The 23,107-nt window shown below is 35.2% G+C and overlaps 2 protein-coding genes across 3 annotated transcripts in view; one reads left to right on the top strand and one right to left on the bottom strand.

Moving 5' to 3' along the window:
• Positions 1 to 14,591, bottom strand: part of LOC144972417 (alpha-mannosidase 2-like) — a 31,183-nt gene extending 16,592 nt beyond the window's left edge. For both annotated transcript variants that reach the window (XM_078913583.1, XM_078913591.1), the window contains exons 1-9: positions 14,464 to 14,591; positions 10,588 to 10,762; positions 9,696 to 9,845; positions 9,028 to 9,172; positions 8,285 to 8,453; positions 2,305 to 2,432; positions 1,698 to 1,871; positions 1,282 to 1,462; positions 438 to 615 (exon numbers count right to left, since the gene is read on the bottom strand). In XM_078913583.1, the coding sequence (XP_078769709.1) occupies positions 438 to 615; positions 1,282 to 1,462; positions 1,698 to 1,871; positions 2,305 to 2,432; positions 8,285 to 8,453; positions 9,028 to 9,172; positions 9,696 to 9,845; positions 10,588 to 10,740 (1,278 nt within the window). In that variant the 5' untranslated portion in view covers positions 10,741 to 10,762; positions 14,464 to 14,591. The remainder of the gene's footprint in view (positions 1 to 437; positions 616 to 1,281; positions 1,463 to 1,697; positions 1,872 to 2,304; positions 2,433 to 8,284; positions 8,454 to 9,027; positions 9,173 to 9,695; positions 9,846 to 10,587; positions 10,763 to 14,463) is intronic.
• A 3,795-nt stretch (positions 14,592 to 18,386) lies between these two features.
• The window catches only part of LOC144963801 (uncharacterized), a 13,608-nt gene continuing 8,887 nt past the window's right edge, over positions 18,387 to 23,107 (top strand). The window contains exons 1-3 of the mRNA XM_078897742.1: positions 18,387 to 18,527; positions 20,134 to 20,271; positions 21,585 to 21,822. Coding sequence (XP_078753868.1) covers positions 18,388 to 18,527; positions 20,134 to 20,271; positions 21,585 to 21,822 — 516 coding nt within the window. The 5' untranslated portion in view covers position 18,387. The remainder of the gene's footprint in view (positions 18,528 to 20,133; positions 20,272 to 21,584; positions 21,823 to 23,107) is intronic.

The following is a 23,107-nucleotide window of genomic DNA, read 5'->3' on the forward strand; positions in this document are numbered from 1 at the left end:
AAAAAACAAAATAAAACAAACAACAACAAAAACACAAGGAAAACAAAAGAAATAAGAGAAAAAGTTAAAACAAACCTCTTCTATTTTGCTTTTCCTGTTGTAATAAATTACATGGATGTAAGTAGGTTAGGCCAAAAAAAAAAAAAAGCCTGCATTTCCAACAAATTTAAAAAGCCTGAAACTTCATTTTGGAATGTCACCTACTGTCTTAAAACTGTATTAAGTTGGGGTGATCTAGATGACAAAAATAAATTAAAATCTATTTTTAAAATGCCGGAAATCTTGCACTTTAAATATGGAAAAGGATTACCACAAATAATAACTCAACATAATAAAGGGGAAACAAGGAATTGTATGACAAACGCTCAAAACTTTTACAAATTCAAGTAGCTGAAGCAAAACTATCTTAAAATCATACATTCATTTTTCATAACCACCTGAATATTCATATCCTTGTCGTTATTCATATAAGCCATCAGCCTACCCAGATTTTCAAACTGTTCAGTCCACTCACTATCAGAGCTGTACCTAAAATCGTCTCCATGAGGAACCAGCAACACATTGGTCTGATACAACTGGGCCTTCTTTTGAAGTTGTTCCCATAAAGCCCATGATCTGGTGGGGAAAAAAGGAAAGGAGAAAGGAATCTCAAAAAAACATTCAGATGTATAGCATAACAAACAAACAAACAAATAGTCAAACATTTTGAAATTCCAGCATTATTGTCACAAAAAAAACAAAACAAAACAAAACAACACAAACCTTGAAAAACAAACCTTGACATAGATGTTAAATTTCTTTGAACACTTATCAAGAATGACAAGTTTCCAATATTTTGTGGTGAAGAGTCAGAAAAAAAAGATGACTTATGTCCTATGGAGAGGCACAAATTGTAATAATTTTTTTGAACTGAATAAAGGCTGTACAAAATGATATGGACTCAATCTATTTCAGACACATTGCCTTTCTTTCTCCCTTACGTGCTTTTATACATTATAAAAATTACAATTAACAGCATTTATCAACGTCATGCTCTATTCATTATACAATACTTTGTTATTACTCTAAAAAGGACAATACAGAATTCCAAGAATTTCCCAAGATTCCAAACTCCAGAACTTACCACTTAACCACTCTACATATTTCTATAGTACATAGTATTTAGTAAAAGAGTGATTTTTGTAAAAACAAAACAAACAAAATACAAAAAAACAAAACAAAACAAAACAAAAACAAACTCATCAAAATACTCTTATTACATTTACTGAGAATTTAACTCACAATTTCCTTATGTTCTTCTCAGTGACTGGCTCTGCATCCTTACTCTTTGTGCCGATGAAACATTTAGATGAGTGGAAGTCATACTGGCAGCAGACATGTGGGTCTGGACCGCATGAATAGCTGATGGCATACAGCAGGAAGGGCATCATGTGACACAAGACACCGGTCTCACCTGACGAATCTGTGAAAATATTAAACAGAAAATCCTCAACAAAATCGCTCCTGGTAGGGCATCAAGCCACTTCATACTATTTTACTTTGAGAATTAAATATAAGTCTTTATCTTTATTTCCTTATTCTATCAATTTAGTTTCTTTTTAAGTTTAGACAAAGACATCATGCTCTAAATTTATGCCAAAACAGCAGTTACTTGTTTTTGGAACACTCTATATATACATACATCTAATCATACATACCCCAGGCTTGCCTCCATATGAATTCCAAATTCTGCATTTTGGCAAAGTGTCTCTTTACACCAAAATGTGTTCTTTGTATAACCATTCTTTTTAACCCAGCTCTATTCAGAATGTAAGCCATAGTAGGGGAATGTCCAAAGGGATCAACAGACCACGATGTGTTGGGTAGGATACCTATGAGGTTTGTGAAAAAGAAGGGCAATACAATAGGGGATTTGAAAAGTTTAAGGGAAAAAAATGTCATATGTTTCTTGACTTTTCAAATCCAGTTAAAATGTTTTGTTGAAATAGATGTAATAGATCAATGAAGGTCTATTAGAAAATCTTATACAACTAGAAACATGTTATTTTTTCCCTTCCTTTTGACAAGTTAAGTTACAAACACTTTGCACTTTCATCAATTAAAATACATCTAACTTGAATTTTTGTCTTGGAGTACATAATCACAATATAAATTTAATGCAAACAAAATATTGTGTTTCAATTACAGAAAATGAATATATGAGTTTAGTTGTAATTACATCTCTGTTGTACACATTGTAAATCGAAGTTCGTTTAACATTTTACTTCAATGCAAATTATTACAAAATATCTAAATCAAACCAACCAAGAATGTCTTTCATCCACAAATGGCCATCAATGAGCTGATTCAGCATAGCTGAATAGTGAGATACTGCCTCGTCAGTCATCACCCATCCCCCAGTCACTATCTCTAATTGACCATTCTTTATAAGTCTAAAAAAATAATAATCAAAAACATAAAAAAGTAATACATGTTATCAAAACAATCAAAAAGGATCAATGTATTGCCCTCATTTAAAAACCTGAGCATTTATATAGTTCACTAAACATGCTCAAAGCTCTATACCAGGGATTCCCAGCCAACAGCAACACTTAACATGCAGGGCATGACATGATGCCCGTTAGACGATATCATAATATTTTCCTACAGACAATGCTTTTATAATATAATGTAATAGGTTTATAAAGCGCCTTGTTCCAATCAAATTGGTCACTGGTGCTTTACATGAATAAATCATATATAAAACTGACAAGTTAAAAACCTTATTGCTATGAGAATTTGATATACATTTTAATAAAACACATACTAGGAATCTAAATTATATGCTCTACAGCCAAAATTCAGTTTTTAACCACTTTATAAGGGTAAGTGGATTTTCACTATTTTTTGTTTCAATGCTGATGGAGTTCCACAATCAGGTTCATGGTGGTCTAAGGATTTCTCATGAAAAAATTGAGATTTTGGGGGATCCCTTAGTAGATCTTAAATTTTGACTGGGCTCATAACGGTGGATAAGTTCTTGAACGCAAACAGGAGTGTAATTGTTTTAACAATTGAAAATATGGATAAGTATTTTAATTCAATTCTTATCTTTACAGACTGTCAGTGTAGGTCCTCCAAATTAGGGGTAATATGCTCGTATTTTAAAAATAGAGTTATTAATTGAGCTGCTTTGTTCTGTATCTTTTGAAGTCGAATAATGACATTAATATATCACAATCATAGAGCAAGCTATTGCAATAATCAAGGCGACTAAAATGGCCAGAAACTTATTTTACAACTAAGTACGATGAGAGAATGTGAATAAAGACCCTTTTTCAAAGTATTGACAGAATGTGAATAAAGAGACTTTTTCAAAGTACTGATAGAATGTGAATAAAGAGCCTTTTTCAAAGTACTGATAGAATGTGAATAAAGAGCCTTTTTCAAAGTACTGATAGAATGTGAATAAAGAGACTTTTCAAAGTACTGATAGAATAAGAAAATTAAACGAGACTTACCTGTAAGTTGAAGTTTGATTGGAATTTTATAGACCCAAGAATATTCTTAGGCCTTGACCGAGAGAAAGCGTCCCTGCACATGCGCAATCACTATTTAAAGCAATAGGCTACAATAGCTGTTACCATCAATTATCTAATTTAAAAGACCTCAAATTGATTTGCAATTTTGCAAAACGATGTATACATTCATGGGGTGGATAAAATTGGGAAGGGCGGTCAAGGCCTAAGAATATTCTTGGGTCTATAAAATTCCAATCAAACTTCAACTTACAGGTAAGTCTCGTTTAATTTTCTAATTTTATAGACCCAATGAATGTTCATATGGCCTTGCCCGAGACTTTAAAGCCGTAACAGCTATTGTAGCGATCCAATATATAAACGGACATACACAATTATAAGCATATTTTTTCATTATGCTATATTAAAACGTTAAAACCTATGATAAAAGGAACGATGTCCTAAGCCATGAGGTTCCATATTTACTTTCATTCAGTATGTAAAAAGTTTTTCAAAACTATTGCAGCCTGTGTCCTAAGCCAGACACTGCATAGATAGTTATGATATACATTCATAACTCTGTGACTAAATTCAGACACAGGTTAATCATGTTCAATCTATTTGCAGCCTGTGTCCTAAGCCAGACACTGCATAGATTGTCAATGAGGTATTAAATATAACTCTGTGATTCCGCCAGACACTGATTAACAAGGTGCCATATTATGATTTCAGTAAAAATTACTGTAATTGGTCATTGGTGTTTTCATTATCAGCCTGTTGTTAAATCCAGACACTGAAATTATGTTCATAATAAGGATAAATTACTCACATCAACGTGCTTTCCGTAACACTGCTTTCCCAAATGCAGTCCCATCATCTTTTACAATTGGTTTTGTTGTAGAATTTAGCAAACGTCTTCTGACCAGACCATGCTGCTGCCTTAAGTATGACAGACATATCTACATCTTTAGTAATAGCTGACGTGCTCGCAGCCCTGGTGCTGTGTGATTTGAATATTTTTGTATTTATTCCCGACTTCATAAGAGTCAATTTAATCCATCGACCGATTGTTTCCTTAGTTACCGGTTTATGTGGACATGCATAACTCAAAAACAGTTGAGATGAATTTCTAAACGGTTTAGTTCGTTTTATATATTCTCGCAAATATGTTACAACACATAATCGTTTATTAGATGGGTATCCTGGTAATACTATGGAATTTTCATTATTTTTCGGGTATTATGTTTCAATAATTTAGAAACATGAAAGATGGCCCGAATTTGTGTAATATGACACTCTTCTAAATTTAACGAGTGAATGGTTTGGCATCTTTGTCATGAAAGGCACAAAATGTGACTAATTTGAAAGTGAGCATTTGTAAAGTTAATTCCTTACAAGGTGAGCATTTTTCCAAAAAATTTAACAATATTGAAACGTCCCAAATGTTGGTGTATCTTGGTTTGCTTGGGTGAGCCAAGAAAATACTTCTCATCAAACGTTTTATTTTGTTATCATCTCCGATGGAAGGTTGGTCGAAAATGCAAGATAATGCAGAACGAGCAGTATTAACTGCACTATAGCAAAGTCCTTTTTTAGAAAGGTGTAATAAAAACTCTAGACAGTGTGAAACACTATATTCCTCGACATCCCACTGTTTATCAGAACAAAATTCAATCCATTTCTTAAGGTAAACATTGTATTGTTTAACAGTATTTGGTCTCCAGCCTTTCATTAAAGTCTTGACAACTCGTCGGGACAACCCTTGTCTTTTGAAATTGTTCCTGATAAGACACATGCCATCAGTTGGAGTTTTGGGTATAATGGATGTACTGCTGAGTGGTTTGATGGTAAAATTAACACATTTTTGGCTTTCTTCAGAAAAAGAGGAGGAAGGCACATCATTTCCATAAGTTTTGGATACCAAGGAGCTATTGTCCAATGTGGCACGACCATTAATATCTTTGTACTTTGGTCTTCTTGGATTTTCCTGAAAATCCTGGAGATAAGATTAAATAGTGGGAAGATATATCCGTAAGTATCCCATTTATGTTGAAATGAGGTAATGGCGCAGGCTTCAGGATCGGGATAGGACATATATATAGGTAATTGTCTGTTTGCATGAGAAGCAAACAGATCTATTTCAGGGCATCCAAATTTCTCACATAACCTATCAAAAACTTCTGGGTGTAATTTCCATTCTGTATGAATTCTAACTTTCCTACTGTGTGAATCAGCTATATTTGATTTTCCAGCTATATGACAAGCAGACAACCAGATTCCTCTTTCTTTACACCACAAGATGATTTGTTTAGTATAATAGTTAACAAGTCTAGAGTGTGTACCCCCAAGATTATTAATGTATGAAACGGCAGTCTGATTATCCATTTGGATCTGTATATGACAATTCTTAAAATCACATAGGGACTGAATACCCAACAACCCTGCTTTGATTTCGAGAACATTTATGTGGAGTTTAGACTCCTCTTCTGTCCACATGCCGTGTGTATTTCTATCATTGAAAACTGCCCCCCATGCATAACTAGATGCGTCTGTTTGAATAGTGAAATCTGCATTACCATGAGAAATCATTTTCCCACTATAAACTCCCTCTTTAATCCACCATTGTATTTCGTGTACACATTCTTCATTAAGAGTGGTAAAGTTATTAAAATTATAATTTGTCTCTAATGATTTGATTTTAAGCATTTCCAGTTCTCTATAATATAGCGGGCCATATTCAACCGCTGGGAAACTAGCCACAAAGACTCCAATTAATCTTGCTAATTCCCTTACTGTAAGGGAGGTATGACTTATCACATTCTTTGACATCTGGATGATATGATTTCTTTTATCCTCACCTAAACTTATTTTCATCAGTGTCGAATCTAGAATGAAACCTAAATGTAATAGCTTTTGCGTCGGTTCATATATAGATTTATCAGAGAGTTCAAAACCTAACGAAGTCAGAAGTTGCTTCGTAATTATAACGTTTTCCTGACATGCTTTATGATTAGAGCCTTGTAGATAGAAATCATCAATGTACACACTAGACAAAAAACCTCTTTGTCTCAAAAAACCTCACACTGGTTTTAAAATTTTGGTAAACAGTTTTGGGCTATCTCGAAACCCCTGAGGCAAAACCATATATTTATAAACTTGACCCTCAAACATAAATTTTAAGTATTTTGTAAAATCGGGGTGCATTGGAATGCTATGAAAAGCATTGGATATATCAATACATGCCATGTAGCAATTTTGTTGCATGAGATTAAGGTACGTAGTTAGTCCCTCCATCTTGAAGTGAGTAAATTTAACAAAATTTTTATTCAAGCATTTGAGATTAAGAATGGGTCTGTATTTGTTGTTATTCGATCTTTTCTCTCTTAAGAAAATATTATTCATGTAATCTCCCTCTTCAACAGTGCTTTCCTCAATTACTTCTTGTTTCAATAATTCTCCAATTATAGCCCTTAATGCTATGGTTTCCTGTGCATTAAATTTCAATTGATGGGGAATTTTATTTTGAATTGGTGGAGAAATGAATTGGATTTTACAGCCTTTGACACATTGTAAAATTATTTTGTCTTCTGTGATTTTTTCACAATTATGAATAAAATGCCTTGTTCGACCACCTAAAGCTAAATCGTTTCCTTCACTTACATTTAATATGGTTTGTTGCAACGACCCTGTTGTCGAGTTTTGTTGCTGAAGTTCTGGTATTTGTTGTTGTTGTTGTTGTTGTTGTAATGTTTTCCCCTGTTGTTGTACACAGGGTTTTTCCCGTCTAAAAAAGATAACCTTTTCTTTAAAAAGAACGGCTTGTTTTGATGTCTTTGGTATGGTTTGACACTATTGACTCTTTGAGAAACCTTCAGGGTTTCCGAGACATCTTTGACTTTCTCTGTCAATTGTTTTCCAAAAAGAGAGTCCTCGCACGGATACTATGAATAAAGAGCCTTTTTCAAAGTACTGAGAGAATGTGAATAAAGAGACTTTTCAAATTACTGATAGAATGTGAATAAAGAGACTTTTCAAAGTACTGATAGAATATGAATAAAGAGCCCTTTTCAAAGTACTGATAGAATGTGAATAAAGAGACTTTTTCAAGGACTCAACTATGTGAAGCTCAGAGTAGGACTCAAATCCTGAATATTCTGGCCCCAAAACGAGAGTCATACTGCAAGACCACATAGCTGCACCACAGGTTACATTTTAAAAATAAAAAGGGAGGGGAAGAGGAATCAATGACTTAGTCAGAATATTCCTATCAACTACTGCAGTAAACTTATTTATCACGCCATTACAACTTGCCTTACCATGAATTTTAAATGATAGCCTTGAGCACGATTCTAGATTTTAGACCAAACACATCAACATAATAGAGAAATGAAACAAAACAAAAAACCCCCCCAAAAAACAAAGCATTTATATAGATCAATACCCACTAAAACTTCTCAAAGCACTTTACAAGGGGTCCCTAGCTAACAGCACAACTTAACAAGCAGGACGAGACATAATGCCTTTAAGGCAATATTATAATTTTTTTCAGACAGAGACAATTCTGTTGATGACCAGGCACTCATTTTAAACCCGAGTATGAAGAGAGAATGTGAGTAAAGAGCCTTTTCCAAAGACTCAACTGTGTGTCACTCAGAGCAGGACTCGAACCCTTGAACTTCCAGTACAAAGGCGAGTGCCATACCACAAGACTACATAGATGTACAACTTCACAAACAAACAAAAAATCACATGGACAATACATTTTGGGAACAAGATACATCACCTACTTGAGAAAATCTTCTCTTTTTGTGTCCGGCTCGTGGTACCATTTATCAAGAAAAACAATCTCAGACCAGATAAATCTCAATTTAGGGTTTGACGTTAGATTTTCAACAATTTTATTGAGTGTCTTTTTAGTGTAGCTCATGTAGTAACCATCATAGCTTTCTTTCCATCCTGTATAGCAGTAGAAGAGAATGATTCATAACTACTAACAATGGAGGAATAATAGAAAATACAAATGGCCTCTTCGTCATTGAATATATGGTTTTATTTCATTGTAAGAAACTATTTCCTGTAGTAAATAGATCTTTAACAAAATTAGGAGGCAAGAATAGCTAACTTTAAATTCTTCATACGATTATACATTTGTTAATATGTCTTTTCAAGTATAACAACTTTTCCTATTTCATTATTCTATTCATTACTCAAGATAAAATCCCTTTAAAAGATAATAGGATAGCGAGTGGTGAATGGAATTGTTAACTTGCCAGAAACATCATAAATTTTCTTTTTCTCTCTTTTTACTTATACATATATATATATATATATATATATATTATATATATATATATATATATATATATATATATTATATATATATATATATATATAATAGATAATTTCATTGAGCACTGAAAAAGACAATTGCCCAGCAGTCAAACATGTGTAAAGCTAAGTATGTTGATTTTAAATAAAATATTTCGCAAATCGTCTCACATTCACTCTTTTTACTTATTTGACATTTTACCTGGGTCTTGATGTGAGTGTGGAACAATGACAACACGCAGAGGCTTGGGTGAGTAATTTGGTACATTTAGGACCTGTATCCATCCACTCACAGTGTATACGTATTGTGGATATGCCACATTGATGTCATCCCATTCATTCTCCATCTAAAATTGACATTGATAAAAACATGAGGAATGGTAAAGCACTTAAAGTAAGATCAGTATGGTATACTCTATGCTAAAATATTTATTCATCTAAAATCAATTGCTGATGATGATAGAAAATACATCTGATCTATCTCTAACGGCTGAGTGGATAAGAAACATTGATTATACTATCATCTGGAGGATCAAGGATTGAGTCTCACTTGCACTATCTTATTTACTCCTTCAGCAGGAAACTTATCCCGTACAGCTCACATTGCAGTTATTCACTCTGGCTGACACTAGGGCTTTTTTGTTTTTTCCTCAAAAAACTTCCCCTTTGGAATTAATAAGGGGAATTTGATAAGTTAATCATTTACTTAGTTTTTAGAAAGAGTAAAGAGCAAGTTCTTGTTTTAATTAATCACCCTTGATTAATTCAGTCCGAACGAAAAAGCAAAATATAAAAAGCAGAGATCATGACAAAACTTTTAATCAAACCCAAAATTCCAAATAATCATTCTCCTTTGCCAACTTGACTGACCTGAATGTCTGAATCAATTGCCCTGGCTTCCACAGGACATGTTCCTTGTTCGATGACTGTAATTTGTGTTTCAACATGTTTTGACAAATGGCCATGTCGTTTATCATGGTGGATAGGACATTGCTTTACATACAGCTGAAAACCTCCAGTCTAGATTTGAAAATACCAAAATCAAAAATAATTAAAGAGACTATCAATCATACAAGTTTTCAATTATATGAAATGGAATTGGTTCAGGCTTCCTTTTCAGTCTTCAAATGGAAGTAAAATGTTCTCCTGCCCCATTCTCTCATATACCCTGGACTTCTATTTCTCATCCAATTCTCATCCTATACGTATAATACAAAGTATAAGTCCAATAAACTGAACAAGCATGTGTGTACAACTTATAGAATGACAGAAATATAAAAGGGAAGGATTGGCAATATTTGGGAAGGGGGAGGGGTGTGTGTAATGGTGTGAATCAGCAGAAAATATACTTAGTATATAAATTCATTATTGAGCATTTCTTTTCATCTCAATAGCTTGTTTAAATTTTTCAATAAAAGTTGAGAAGTGATCACACAACTTGAATATATTTGTATATTGATTTGGTTGACTTCATTCTTATAGAATGTTTCTAATTAAGTAAGGTCATAATATAGCACAATTAACACATTATCAGATTTAGTTAAAATTTTGTGATGCTTTTTAATACTTGAAGAAGAGGCATAGCATCTCTTCGCATGACCATTTACATGGACAATGTCTTAATATGCAATGCATAGTGGCAAACTTTTGGGTCATCAGACCTGCATATAAGTACAGGTAGACACCAGCCCTTTTGATTGTGATTCCAGTCCTCCAAAGAAGAAGAAGCAGAGGCATGGGATAGAGTAGAGCATTGTCTTACCCTATCTATTTGTGGTCTAAAAGCATTTCCTGCTTTTCGCTGATACTGCATGGTCCTTTCCACTTGCCGATATGCCAACCACATGACCAACAAGTAGAGAACAGAGATTATTCCCATCAAATGCCATGATGATGGTCCTTTAAATCTTCCCATCTAGCTTGTCATCATGATCTCACTAAAAAAAAAGAACAAGAAAGAGAATTCAATTGATATAAAAGTAATATAGCCTGAACATGTGAACATAGTCATTTACTACCAACGCATTCTCCTCACTGAAATAAATCAGGAAGGGTAGAAGTCTTTGCTTCTATCTTTTTTCTTCATATAAATCTTCATATATCTTTTTTCTTCATATAAAGTGTCTATAACACTGTTGTATGGTTACTCATATTGCATAAATACAAAAGAAAAATGAAAAAGTTATGGAGTATTCTTGTCCACACAACACAGCTATAATCAATGATTAAATAACTGGCCATCAATTTGCGGCTATGATGCGGTCTAGTTGTATGACATTCGCCTTTGTCTTGGGGTTGAGTCTCATTATCAGCTGTGCATAGTAGAGTCCTAGGAAAAGGCTCTTGACTCACATTCATTCTCACCATACTCAGGTATAAAATGAGTACCTGGCTGTTAAAAGTGTTGTGTCCATCTGAAAAAACTGAAATATCGCCTAACAGGCATCATGTCTGATCCCACATGTTAATTGTTGCCGTTGAATGAAGTTTTTAAAAAAACTCCTACCCTCCCAACTCCCCTCTTTTCCCTCTCATTAAAAATAAATTGAAAAAAAAAATACAATGAGGAAAACCGGCTGCTGTGAAAGACTTCCTTTTGAAAGTTCCCCTTGTCAAACAGTTTAATTATATAACTTTATTCTCCAAAGAACATGTATACACCCCACATTCAGGTAGACTACATACACATGCACACACAAACACACAACACACAATTGACTTTTGAATATAAGTAATCAAATAGAAACAAATAATACTTACAGCAGAGAAGCAAATATGAATAGATAACAACAAAACAAATAATCATCAAGATGAATGACGGTGGTGATGATGGTCATGACAACTACGGGGACAATGATGATGCTGATCATGACAACTACAGGGACAATGATGATGATGATGATGATGGTGATGATGATGACGAAGGTGGTGAAGCAGGTCACAATCACTATGATTATGATGAAGCCAATATATTTGTTGTTTAAAATAAACGTTGATTATTGTGGTGGCGATTATGGAAATGGCGGTATAGATGATGATATACTTTCCGTTGCTTGCATACACCCATTAATTATTACGTATCTAATTAATTATGACGGTGTATCTTAACAGATCGTTTTTATGCACCTCCGTTATGCATGCGCATTCCACCCAATTTCATCAGTGATGCTGTGTCTGTATTTGGACTTGGCAAAAGTTATATTGTAACATCTGGAGGAACGTCTTTGTTAATAAATCAATTTAAAAAATAATCTAAAAAATCGAAATTTAAATCCAGAAAATAGAAGTTGCATTGAAGGTAAAATAATGTTTTAGAAAGACCTAATTAAATATTATGAATAGTCAGGTGGCTCCGTAGTGCAGTGGATAAGCTGCCAGACTCTAATCTTGAAAGAACTGGGTTCGATCCCATTGTGGACATTTAAAAAAAATAAAACTTTTCACTTTATTGAGAAAGACATCATTTTTGTTGTTATAGTTCCTGGACATATATTTAAAACTTTAAATTAATCTATTCTTCTTCTTTTTCTTCTTCTTCTTATTAATTATATCTTTTAGAAAATTAACATCAGTACCATTCAATGTGTTATCGACATGCATTTATATATAAACGCTGATTGTTATCATTTTATGAAATTTTATCATTATCATCAGTGTATTCCTTTACCGCGTCTTTGTCTTTTTATTGGTATTTAAGAAAAATTCTTTTTTTAGTTGTTTTTCAAAAACTTTTTATCATGTTTATAAAAAACTTCCTGTCCCATCATTGTTTTATGTTTATTTACCTTATCTACGCCATTAAGCGCTTTGAGGTTTCGACGAAAGGCGCTATATATATGCTTATTATTATTATTATTATTCACACTTCACAGCTCTCATTCATCCTTAGTGTCTTATTCGTCATGTTTTGTTGATAAAGGGGAAACCTGAAACGTCTACAGTATGTCTTTGTCTAATAAATTGAGGCTTACAAGTCAACACTTATTGTTATTTTTTCCTTCAAGCTTCAAGTCGCAACATTTTCATTAATCAACCAGCACCACCAACGGAGGTGCATAAAAACAGTGCCTTTTTTTACACTGCCAATGGAGGTGCATAAAATCGGTGCGTTTTTGTACACCTCCAACAGAGGTGCATATAGTTGCCACCAATTATTATTATCATTAGGCAGTGTCTATGTACACGGTAACCGGGCATGTAGCCTCAGCATCTACGTACACGGTAGCTCCGGTAACTGGTTTGCCGCTACAATACAAGCAATGGATGGACCTCGCTCTACCAATACAATTTAACCCATTAAAGGCGAGATTCAAGGTTATCGTGTATAAATTTTACCGTGTACGTTGTTCCTGAGGCTAGGTGCCCGGTTAGTAACGAAAATAATGATACCAAAATATCTGCGATATTCCTCTTTATTCAACCCCCCTAAAACTTTTAGTAAAAGTGAACGGCAATTTCCAGTCATAACTTTCTTATGGGCGACTTGGGTCACAATTTGACTCCCACTGCTGCTGCTCACTAAACTGCCTAACGTTACCGTTTACGTCGACACTCCGTTATCATTATTATGAATTTGCTTTTCATTGTTTGTTTCATCTTTGATTTTGACTTTTGTGACGTTCATTACATTCAGTTCAATCCGGTCAGGGAACATGCATCTATATCAGCCATGAAATATTTAGGCTTAAGGGGCGGTTTGGGTCTAATTATAAGGAAAATCCTTCAAAAATTTGATTTTGTGATTTTGGTGGAAAATGATATTTTATTATCTTAGAAATAATATAATTGAAGTCCAAATTCTTAAAATAGACTATAAAGGCACGAAATACACAGTCGAAAATGGTACAGGTAGTAAGAAATGTGTGAAAAACGGGAAGCCATTTTGCTATTTTCTCAATATGTCATTTTTCTAAGGGTATGGGAAACTGTGTCAAACGTTTCTCAGAATCTATTCAATGAAATTGTCTGAAAATTTCCACAGTTATGACAGAGATAATGTATTATGTCACCATAGAGAGATTTTTTTGATGTGTGAATTTTAAATTATAATCCTAAATCTGAATTTTTTACATCAATTTTTTCATAACATTTTGATTCTCAACTTTGTAATGATCTAATAAAAATTACATAAGCTAAAGCCGTAAAATCTCTCTATGGTGACACACTATGGTACAATGTTGACAAGAGGGAAGAATATGGAGGTCATTCCTTCATTAGTTTTTGTGGAACGTTTGCCACAAGATTGTTATATTTTTTGATGTCAGACCCCCAAATTAGATCGCAAAATGGGTATCAACACATATAATTAAAATTTTTCACCATAAATGTTGTTTTTTAACCTATATTGATGATACAGAATGATTAAAACCGCCCAATATAGGTAATTAATCTTTTTTTAGAAAAGACCCAAACCGCCCCTTAAGGTCTATCAGACATTAAAGGTTCTGAAATAAATCTAGAAAGCAAACCACACACATGATAATGATATCAGATAAGGATAAGCTATTCGACTCTCTCATCAATACGAGACTACTCTCAATTCAATCTCTGTCTCTACACTCTCCCATGGAGATGCTCAGACTCAGAATAAGCTTGTCATGTTACGTAGGTCCAGATGCAAACTATTGAGTCAGTTCACCTGTAACAAGATTCAGTTGGTAGGATTTCTCCTAATTTTATGTTACTGTTGAGAAATTTTTGTCTGCCACACTTTGTTTACTTTTGAGTTGAAAGAGACCGACCAAACTCAAACCACCAGCAGTTGTCGAGGAAGCGAAGGGGCATTACTCTAAAAAATAACGGCCCTTCAGAATTAACTGCATTTATTACATCCCCTTAATGCCAGTTTAATAATTCTCTCTCTCTCTCTCTCTCTCTCTCTCTCTCTCTCTCTCTCTCTCTCTCTCTCTCTCTCTCTCTCTCTCCTCTCTCTCTCTCTCTCTCTCTCTCTCTCTCTCTCTCTCTCTCTCTCTCTCTCTCTCTCTCTCTCTCTCTCTGTCTCTCTCTGTCTTTCCCTCTCTCTCATCCACAAATATACACCCTTCCTCCACTCTATCTAAACCCTCTTTCACGATCCATTTCACAATGACACGCGTCAACAAAGCAAGCATGTATGCAATTAATAGCTATACCACCACTAGCCACTATTCTATTCCAATACTAGCCGACATAATAGGTTCGCTAGGTAGCGAACGCTTCTTTTTGTTTACATTCCAAGATTTTTGTACAGAGAGGATAAATATTTCTCTGTCGTCGATCTCTCTCTCTCTCTCTCTCTCTCTCTCTCTCTCTCTCTCTCTCTCTCTCTCTCTCTCTCTCTCTCTTTTAGTAATGCATTTCTGTTTTCATTGGGTTTTTTTCTCTCTTGCTGGCTGAAGAAGGGTTTTGAGCCCGAAACATTCCATGCTTGATATTTTGTTCTTTTTTTTTTTTTTTTTTTGAAGCTGTTTCATTTTTGTTAAGACTAAGACTATCAAACATTTTTCAATTCCACTCCATCTAGTTACATTAGCTTTGAATCGGAAAATTTCAGTTATTTTCGGAACAATTTCGCACAAACACAAAACGGATCATTACAATCTGACAGGAATATGGAGGGAAATCAATGAAAATGAAAATGGAAACAAAATATATAACTAGAAACATATTGTTCGAAATATTGGTTAATTGTGACTGTAGGCTCAGAGAGGAGACCTTCCGTACGTTCCTCGAGATAGCTTCACTTTATATTGTTATTTTAACCATGTATCTTTTGTTAGACGTTTATCTATTCCATTTGTAAATTTTTAGGAGCATTTTAAAAGCTGTAGAAAAATCTTGATATAAAGTAAAAGTTTAAAATCTCCTTATATGACCATGTTTTTATTCCCCGCCGCCATTGTCGTTTGCCTAATGGCAAAATCGCTTCATCAGTGGGGACTTTCCACCTGTGCAACATGTACCGTTGTGGGAAAGAACCAGAAACCCCAGAGCATCAAGTTGAACAGTGTGTTGTGACGAAGCTTTCGTGTGGTTTGCGACGGTGCACGAGTGCTGGGTCGATCGCAGTGACATCTATAGAGCATATTATGAAGTCCTAGGTCGATCGTCATAACATAGTAGCATCGAACTATGAAGGTTTGATGAAATATCGTTGCATAGTAGTGTGAGCACCATTATTAGAAAGCAGCCATTGTTGTTGGAAAGGTAGTGCAGAATGCAGAGCAGTCCTAGTTTTTATAAGGGGTAGCTCGAGCTTCAAGGCTCCCTCCCCCTATTAATAGGCTCAGTCATAGGTCGTAGTAAAGGTCTTAGGGTTTTTGTTTTTCCTATTAGGGTTAGTCAATGGTACTAGTTATATTTTTTCTTCTTAGGGTTAGTTAGAAAAATACTTGGGTTGTTTCCCTTAGCTCGAGGAACGTGAGGAAGTCCTCCCAATCATTACAAAATGCTTCATTTGCTGTCAATGCAAATGCTGCTGTTTGAAACTTGAAGAAATAAATGTCACTAGTCTAAATGAAATTCAATGGAAGCTTCCATTTGGTTAAAGGAGACGGATGAAACACATGTGGTCTTATTGTATGACACTCGATTTCGGATCGGATGGTCCTGAGTTCGAGCCTCTCTCGGCTTATAGTTGATTCCTCAGGTGTAAAATGAGTACCAGGCCGTTAACAGCGTTTTTCTGTCCAGAAAAAAAAATGTAGTATCGCCTAACAAGCGTCATGTTTCGTCCTACATGTTTAATGTTGCTGTTGACCTGGGACCCCTTGTAAAGCGCTTTGAGACTGCGAGTGGATATTGCGCTTTATAAAAACTTTCATTTTAATATAACCTGTCTTCTTTAATCGAAGATTCCATTCAATTTGACTATTGTTATTCATTCCATTTGTTGTTGTCCATTTAGTAATCTAAAAAGAAATGGTTTTGGTAAACAGGATTAATTAAATAGCAAGCGGATGGGATTTTAAGGGAGCAAAATGTTTTCTATCGAGGTCAATTTATAACTAGATCAGTTTCAATCACATGTTTTTAAATCGGCGTCATTCCAGTTACATTGTATTTAATAAGAAGGAAAATGTTTTCAATCATTACATTTTTAAAAATAGTCTGGGATCTTATCCGATTTATAAAAAAAAAGTCTAAGTGACTCTCTAACGATGTGTACACATTTGTAGGTCGGATACCCCAAATTGTTATGGTCTCATTGTTGCAATGGAAATAATTTCAAACCAACACTAAATATTGTCAATTCCAATCATGTTAAATCAAGTCCATAATAAATGCGCTCAGATATCAGACCTGCAAATACGTGCACATCGCTATCTAAAATTTATTTTGACCAGGAATGATTCTATATTGTTTATGATACTTGTGAAAGTGACCATCTCAGACTTGTCTGATCGTCCACCATCGTCTTAAGAATGCAACTGACTGAAAGTAACAGGCAAAGTGTACTTCTTCTCATCATTATTCTGTCATTGGTCTGTCTGTGTTCCTCATTTCTTCTATTTGTCTGCGCTGTGAATATCAAAGCAACGATCGACGAAAGGATATCACTCTTGGAGACCTACAACAGCGAAACAATTCCTGGGTTATTTCTCTTCGTTGGAATCGTTAACATGTTGGAAAATGGGTCGTGCGCCTACGTCTGTTTTAGTCTACGAACGCCGGAAAATAGGTAAGACCAAATATTAATATTCCCCCCTTTGACAACCAGTACTAATTATGAATGAACTAATTAATTGTGTGAGACGGCCCTTTTATGCGATTTTCATTTCTTATCTCGAAGAGAAGCAATTAATAATGTAATCAATTATCATAATATTTCTTGACGGGGGGAGGTTCATCTCCTTGTAAATCCTCTCTTCATTCATCTTTTGAAAAAGTCTTATTTATAAAATAATTGGTTTATGTCACTCGGTTCGTTGTTATTGTTATTGTATCGCCTGAGATGTGATATAAATGTTTAAAGTTATGCACACTTTTGTGTGTTTGTTATGATTGTTTCTGTGGACAGAATTCATGAGTATTTTAGCAATGCCGACATACAAGGCAACGACCACAAAAGAGAGCGAGCAGCGAGATGCTATCAGTAGTGTAACCAATGGGATCATTTTTTATCTTGAGTGCTACGAACAACTTATTTTTCATTTTTTTTTTTTTGGTGATCATCGTGGAAATTGTCAGGTTATGAGTTAATGAAGGCTACGTACAAGATTTGTATATAATAAGTAAAAAGAAAGATATTAGAAGGATAAACAAAAAAAGAGATAAACAAAAAGAATTTCACAAAAACACAAGAAAAACAAACAAACAAAAAATAAACAACCCAGTCCCCCCCCCCCAACCACACACACACACACACACACACACACACACACACACACACACTCACACACAAACACACACACACAGACACAAAAGAAAAAGATAAGGAAAGAAAGAAAGTACAAAAGAAGAAAAAACTGTGAATAATTGTTTTTAATTTATAAGGTTATATCAAAAAGGTCATACCAAATAAAAAATCATATTTAAAGTAATCAAACAGGGAAAATGAATCCGTATGTTTGACAGGGAGAAAATGATGAGGGCCTTGATTCCGGTGCTTGTTGCGGGCATTGTTCTGGTCATTCTAGAGGTATCCTCAACCATCGCATCCTTCGTACACATCGGGTTGCTGGATAGAGAGTTTGGGGAGGGAATAATCAAGGCTATGAAAGAGTAAGTTCATGTCATTAGATCTCTTCTGTGAGGCTATGTGGTCTAGTGGTGTGGCACTCGTTTTCGGATCGGAAGGTCCTGGGTTCGAACTGCTCTCCGCGCATAGTATTTGAGTCCTTGGAAAAGGCTCTTTACTCACATTTTCTCACAGTAGTCCTTCAGAGCCGGAGCCGGAGTTTATCCTGGTTTCTATAGCGTGAAACGGACAATAGCTTGTTACCCTTTGGATAGGTCGCTAGTCTATCGCAAAGTACCCTCTGCCAGATCTAACAGACCCAGCTACTCAATCACTGCGGGGTGGACAGAGGCGTCAGAAAAAATCTCAACTGCATCCGGATGGATCTTGGTCCATTTGCGTATAAAGCGAGTGCTCTATCAACTGATCTATCGGGACCCCCACAATGAGTCCTTGGAAAAAACTCTTTACCCACATTTTCTCACCGTACTCAGGTGTAAATTGAGTACCTGGCCATTAACAGCATCTTTGTCTGAAAAAAATGTAATATCGCCTATCAGGCGTCATGCCTTGTTCTACATGTTACGTGTTGCTATTGGTTAGGGACCTTTTGTAAAGCGCTTTGCGCACGTTTAGTGGATATTGCGCTATATAATAAAAAAAAGCTCAAAGCTCAATTCCATTAGGAAGATGCCAAACGAAAGCACCTTTTATAAAACCATTTGCCGATTATTTTTGATTGATACTATCTAGATTAAGGGGATGAGGTGGATTTGTGGTTAATGCATTGCACTGGGACCCGGAGGCCCCCGGGTTCAAGCCACGCCTCAAGAACTTTCTTTTCTTTTCCTTGGGGCAAGATTATTAACCCCCAATTTGCTTAGTCTAGACAACAAGGGTGATTCCTGTTGACATCAGACGTTTGTTTTATGGATTATCTATATTCCGTCTTAGAACGCCGAGGCGACGGTATCTAAATAATGCGACGCGGTATTATCTAATTTATTCTATCTAGATAGATCTAGTTAAATTACAAAATAGTGATTTCTTGAAATCCGACCCACCGCCTCAATTTAGCGGGAATTATGTCGGAGAAAGCAGGGTGTCCAAAAGTAAATTTTAAGTTAAAATCATTTGAAGTGAAATTTCAGCCTTTGAAAGCTTAAGAGACAACATTCATTGTCCTGAGCAAAGAGTATGGATTTAACCTAACTTTCAAATAATCGACTAGAGATTCAATTTTAGATAAATATGAATACATTAATATGAACATTAATTCAGTGCGATTCCACGGATTGACTATGTTCAATGCTCTTCAAAGTTTTCATTTATTGCCCCCTCATGCCATATGAAACCATATTATTTTCATTTCATAAGTACCAGTCACCTGCTAGGCGTCCTTTTGATAATAAAACTCCCACAATATCCGTCTCTGCCTATAGCTAGGTACACATTCACACCTGAGTCGGGTGGGATAATGTTTGCAAAGTGCAATGGATACAATGTCGGGAACATAATCTTTCACTATCACTCATCCTGCTACTGACCACGCTTAACATTACTAGATTTTTGTAACAAGACCAGACAACGTGCGTACCGCTGAACCTCCGAGCCGCAATATAATATGCATACAATTTTTGGTTGATGCAGGTACGTGAAAGGGGAGGAGTTGAAACAAGAAATAGATTTTGTCCAGTCTACACTAGGATGCTGTGGGGAGATGGCGTACACGGACTGGTTCCGATATCCATGGATTGACGCATCAAATCTGGTTTCTACACACACCAAGTAAAGGGCTTGTTGGCATTGTTTTCGTTGTTGCGTTGTTGCTGCCATTGCAATCATCAACATCATGGCGGTTTTACAACCATCGCCGCTGCCGCCGCCGCCGCCTCCACCACCACCACCACCACCACAACCACCACCACCACCATCACCACCACCACAACCATCACCACCACCACCACCACCACCACCACCATCATCATCATCATCATCATCATCATCATCATCATCATCATCATCATCATCATCATCATAAATACCCCAAAACAACGGTAACACAATCACAACAGTCTTGATCATGAGTTCAGCGAATCAGTAATCCATCTTCTACTGTGATCGTTTGTTTTTTAGATTATTCATCCTGATTATTATAATCAATAATAATAATGATGATGGTGACGGTGATGATGATGATGATGATGATGATGAGAATGATAATAATAATAATGATAATGATGATAATATCATTAATAACGATAATAATAATCATAATGATTAATAATAATAATAATAATAATAATAATAATAATAATAATGATATAAGAAAAAATAATAATGAAGATAATAGTAATGATGATGATGAAATAATAATAATAATAATAATAATAATAATAATAATAATAATAATAATAATAATAATAACAATAATAATAATAATGATAATAACAATGATAATAATAATAATAATAATAATAATAATAATAATAATAATAATAATAATAATAATAATAATAATAATAATAATAATAATAATAATAAATGTCCACTTATATAGCGCTTATGCCGAAGCTTCCAAATGATACTAAGTTGCTAGAAGTTGCTGTAAAAAGTAATAAACAAAAATCAATATAACAGCTTAAAAAAAAGAACAAACAATCGAACATGGGACCTTTCAGGATATACTCTATCTGGTTTTTGAGTAATGTATATATGAATTTATGTTGGTTTTTTTTTGTTATCGTTTGAAGAAGGGTTTTGAGCCCGAAACGTTCCGTGTTTGGTATTTTGTTAGTTTTTGAAACGGTTATATTCATTTGTTTTTATTAATTAATTTCTCGAGAGAAGTCTCTCTATTAGATAGACTTAACGACAGTCTCAAATGTATTGGTCCTTTAATTTGCTGATATCAGGCGGTACATACAGGATAATGGATGAATCATTCTGAATAACCCTTATCTACACTAACTATATACTTTTTTAAATAGTTTTTTTGTGACTCTTAATATTCAATTTTAAAGAATCAAACAGTCCCTATACAACGTAGCTACAAGTTAACTACACTCTCGTGACAAAGTCGACATTTTACACTTCCCAAGGTACCTTCAAAACGATGGTCTTTACTACAGCGACGATGCCCCGTATAGCTGCTGCGACAAGCGTTCACCTCGTCCGTGTATCCACCACCACATCCACGACAACGAGCGCCACCACAAATACGATTACAAGACGGAGACAACTATTCACAGCAATGGCTGCAGGAAGGTCTTGGCGTCCATGTATTCGGGAATCCTCACTGACATTTCAATCATTTCACTGGTCGCTGCACTGCTCAAGGTAATACATCTAATCTTCTTCTTCTTCTTCTTCTTCTTCTTCTTCTTCTTCTTCTTCTTCTTCTTCTTCTTCTTCTTCTTCTTCTTCTTCTTCTTTCAGTGTATCCCGCATTTTGCAGGGTTGCCATAATGAATGCTACATCTCCATGCGTCTCGGTTCATAGCATCATCTTCCTCCACGCCCAGTTCTTTCACATCGTCCTTTACCCTATCCATCCATCTAGTCTTTGGGCGTCCTTTTTTCTCTTTTTCTAATTGTATGTCCAATACTTTCTTTCCCACGTACTCCCTCTCTCATCTCTTGACATGCCCGAAACATTTCAATCTATCTTCTCTCATCTTTGTTGATACATTCTTCACCTCAGTCAACCTTTGAATTCGTTCATTTCTGACTTTATCTTTTCTTGTCCAGCGAAATGACCATCTCAACATCCTCATTTCTGCCACCTCAACTCCTTTATCTTGTTTCTTTGTTGTAGCTGCTGTCTCTAATCCATACAACATTGTTGGTCAAAAAACAGATGCATATAATATTTCCCCCTTCAGCTTTGTGGAAATTCGTTTGTCACACATAACTCCAGTTACTTTCCTCCAATTATTCCCTTTAAATTCCATCTCATTGCCTCCTTGTACAGATGTTCCTAAGTACTCGTATATGAATTGGTTTGTCTCTGACACATCCTCTTCTCCTATCTTTATTGGTGATCCTGCTCTCTGTTGCCCGATGTACAAATAATCTGTCTTCGATCTACTTACCCTTAATCACCTCCATTCTAACACCGGTCTCCAGCCCTCCAGCTCCTTTTCCGCCCCAGCTTTTGTATCATTCAAATTCATACCAGTCATCCGCATAATCATATTCCATGGTGCCTCACACCGAATGTCGTGTTCTCTGAGAACATCCATTCCCATTGCAAACAGCAGTAGGCTGAGAGCAGATCCCTGGTGTAATCCTGCTCTTACATTAAATGGTTCGGGTGAGCCAACAGCCGTCCTTACCACTGTCTTGTTTCCTTCGTACATATCTTGGATAAACTTTGATATGTTTCTCTGTTACCCCCCTTTGCTCTTAGATAGTACCACATTTCTTCTCTTGATAGTCTATCATAATAATCTAATCTATTGTTTAAAAAATAAGTTTGGGGGATCAAAATTGTTCCGTACAGCTCATATTAAATTTTGCCAACGAGCACAGAATTACTGGAAAATCTAAAAATCATAAAACTATCTTTACAGATTGATATAGACTAACTTGAAAACATTTTCTTAACTAAGGGTTTTTTAAC

Source organism: Berghia stephanieae, chromosome 1 (assembly GCF_034508935.2).
Source record: "Berghia stephanieae isolate SIO BIC M18660-M18661 chromosome 1, UCSD_Bste_1.3, whole genome shotgun sequence".
Lineage (NCBI taxonomy): Eukaryota > Metazoa > Mollusca > Gastropoda > Nudibranchia > Aeolidiidae > Berghia > Berghia stephanieae.